We start from the raw sequence: 2,880 nt of genomic DNA on the forward strand, positions 1-2,880 counted from the left end.
TTCCCTTAATTCAGCATTTCTTTTTCTAGATCATCTCTATTGGTCTCCTTGAAAAGTATCTTTTTAGAATAGTTTTATTTATAGTCTCAAGCCAACATTTATCTTTAATTCTCTTTTTCTTCTATCCTCATTTGTGAAGAAAGTGTTTTTAAATTTCAGTTCTCTCCTCAGATCCTATTGTATCCTGGGGAGCCCAGAACCCTTCTGAGTTGGTGAATCTCCTATCTCCCCGCTCCCATGGCAGCTCCTCATGCAACTTGTCCTCAAGCAGTGTCCATAATAAGGAGGCATTTCAGAGTCCAGGAGTAAATAGAATTAATCAAGTAATACTTCTTCCTGTAGTATAACAATTTTCAGCCAGTCTTTGAAGAAGATGTAGATGAATCACACAAATTAATTTGGGATCAAATGTGAATTTATATATATAGCTATTGTATATATAAATTTATCATATATGCATAGCTATATATATGGTTAAGTTTAATATATAAATAATAGTTACAGATATATACATTTATAACTAATGTTATTACTGTTATCAGGAGCCATCTAAAAAGTCAAAGTGCATTTAATTATTCTAATAGGGAAGACATACTTCATTTGGTTTTTCAAGCCATGGCCCTAAAAATAGGCAGAGAATTGTTAACCGCCTTTGCCAGAGTCTTCAAAAGACATACTGTACAGCTGAGGAGTAGGCCAGAGTCAGCAATCTTCAGGTCAGGAGGCTTTTTTCTCATTGATATTCTGTTTTTATTTTCTTCAGATTTTGAACTTCCCTGCTTCCCTGTCTTCCTTTCTGGCCCATCATTGACACTTATGCCAATCACTGCGGTCTCCTACCTTCTAGCTGCCCCTGAAATGTGGGAGTATGCTGATAAGGAAAGTATTTACTCCTAGTACTACGTGAAGATCTCTTTTTGACCGAGATCCGAAGGTCTGAACCCTCAATCTGACCTCATGATTCTGCTTTGTGATCCTTAGTTTTGTGTCTGTGATGGATTTATTTTCATGTCCTGTTCTAATGCCTGATTTTCTGGAGAGGATCTTGTGGCTTCTCATGACTCCCAAATCATCCCCTAGGACCAGATTATGACACTAGGGTTAAGTTTAATGATAAAGCACCCTTGCTGCTGCTGGGGATTTCACTCTTCAGTTTGGTGATATTATCATTAAATCCTTTGTTTCTGGTGTCCTAACCATGTGGAAGGAAAATATCACCCATATTAGTGAGTTCACCCTTTTGGGGTTCCCTACTTCCCCTTGGCTGGAGGTGCTGCTTTTCCTCCTCTTCCTCATCACCTACCTGTTTGTGCTGTTGGAAAATTTGGTCATCATCCTCACTGTATGGGTCACTGAGTCCCTGCACAAGCCCATGTACTATTTTATGGGCACCATGTCTTTTCTGGAGACCTGGTATATGTCTGTCACAGTGCCCAAGATGCTGGCTGGGTTCCTACTTCGTCCCAATACCATCTCTTTCCTGGGATGCATGACCCAGCTCTATTTCTTCATCTTTCTAGCCTGTACTGAATGTGTGCTCTTGGCTACCATGGCCTATGACCATTATGCACCTATATGTTGGCCTCTTTGCTATCCAGTCATGATGACCACAGGATTTTGTGTTCAGCTGACCATCAGTTCCTGGGTGAGTGGTTTCACCATCTCCATGGAAAAAGTATACTTTATCTCTCAAGTTGCCTTCTGTGGCAATAATATCTTGAAACATTTTTTCTGTGATGTGTTCCCCATCCTCAAACTGGCCTGCATGGACTTTTCTATGGCTGAGATGGTCGACTTTGTGCTAGCCATTGTCATCCTTATGTTTCCTCTTTCAGCCACTTCCCTCTCCTATGCCTTCATTGTCTCCACCATCCTCTACATTCCCTCAGCCACTGGGAAGAGGAAGGCCTTCTCCACCTGTGCCTCTCATCTTACAGCAGTGGTCATATTCTACACAGCTGTGACCTTCATCTATGTCCAACCTCGGGCCATTACTTCATTCAATTCTAACAAATTTATCTCAGTCATATATGCAGTCTTTACTCCCATGCTCAACCCTATCATCTACTGCCTGAAGAACAAGGAGGTCAAAGATGCCATCAGAAAAACCACGGCAAGTGGCCAATCCCTTTTCTTGAGAGATTTTCTTTGCTGAAGACATCCAGATATTCCTCCTCTTTTCATCATTTGACTTAACCTCAAAAAACAACTTCATTAGGTGCAAGTCGGCAATTATAAACATACATAGTAAAATAATCTAGGGAATAAGAGAACAGATATCAAAGAAAATCTCCTTTCCTCTCAGGTGTTCATTAAATTTTTCCTTTTGTAAGGCAGTGAGAGAAATATGCAGAACTCTACGAGACACATATTAGTAAAAGAGTTACAAAATAATTTTATTTTTTAGGAAGATATTTAGAAATAATCAGTTATTATCCAACTACTTTTTAGAATTCTATTGGTGAGATTTTTCCATTTTGATTTTGTTTTGTTTTGATTTAATAAAAGTCCTCTCTATCTTAGGAGGAGTACACAAAAAGATGTTCTGCTGTAGTCAGTTTCATGGCTATGGCCTGTTTATTGCTTCCAAGGTGATTAGGGGACTGGTTCCTTTTATAATTAATTGACCTTGATGAAATCTTATTTGAATTACTTTTTCAAATTTAGGAAAATACGAGAGACAAACTTCTTTGCAGTCTTCTTTCTGCAAAACTTGTCATGGCAGAAAGAAAACAAGATTATATATACATATAAGTATATATATGTATACACACACACACACATATATATGATTATATATGTATAAGATATATATACATGCACACAAATGATTAATTATATGTATATATAAAGATATATATACACATATATATGATTATA

The 2,880-nt window shown here is 37.8% G+C and overlaps 1 protein-coding gene across 1 annotated transcript; it reads left to right on the top strand.

The window, feature by feature from the left end:
* The first annotated feature begins 1,149 nt into the window (after nt 1–1,149).
* On the top strand, nt 1,150–2,156 carry LOC101390441 (olfactory receptor 6B9-like). The gene has a single exon (XM_014784757.2). It carries the CDS (start codon nt 1,199–1,201, stop codon nt 2,153–2,155), a length of 957 nt encoding a protein of 318 aa, XP_014640243.1. The 5' UTR covers nt 1,150–1,198; the 3' UTR covers nt 2,156.
* Nucleotides 2,157–2,880: the final 724 nt, after the last annotated feature.

The sequence above is a fragment of the Ceratotherium simum genome, chromosome 7 (assembly GCF_057802395.1).
Source record: "Ceratotherium simum simum isolate JZ-2026a chromosome 7, ASM5780239v1, whole genome shotgun sequence".
In the NCBI taxonomy this organism is placed as follows: Eukaryota; Metazoa; Chordata; class Mammalia; order Perissodactyla; family Rhinocerotidae; genus Ceratotherium; species Ceratotherium simum.

Coding starts and splice junctions, on each gene's coding strand:
- LOC101390441 (XM_014784757.2), top strand. CDS start 1,199: ATGTGGAAGGAAAATATCACCCATATTAGTGAGTTCACCCTTTTGGGG.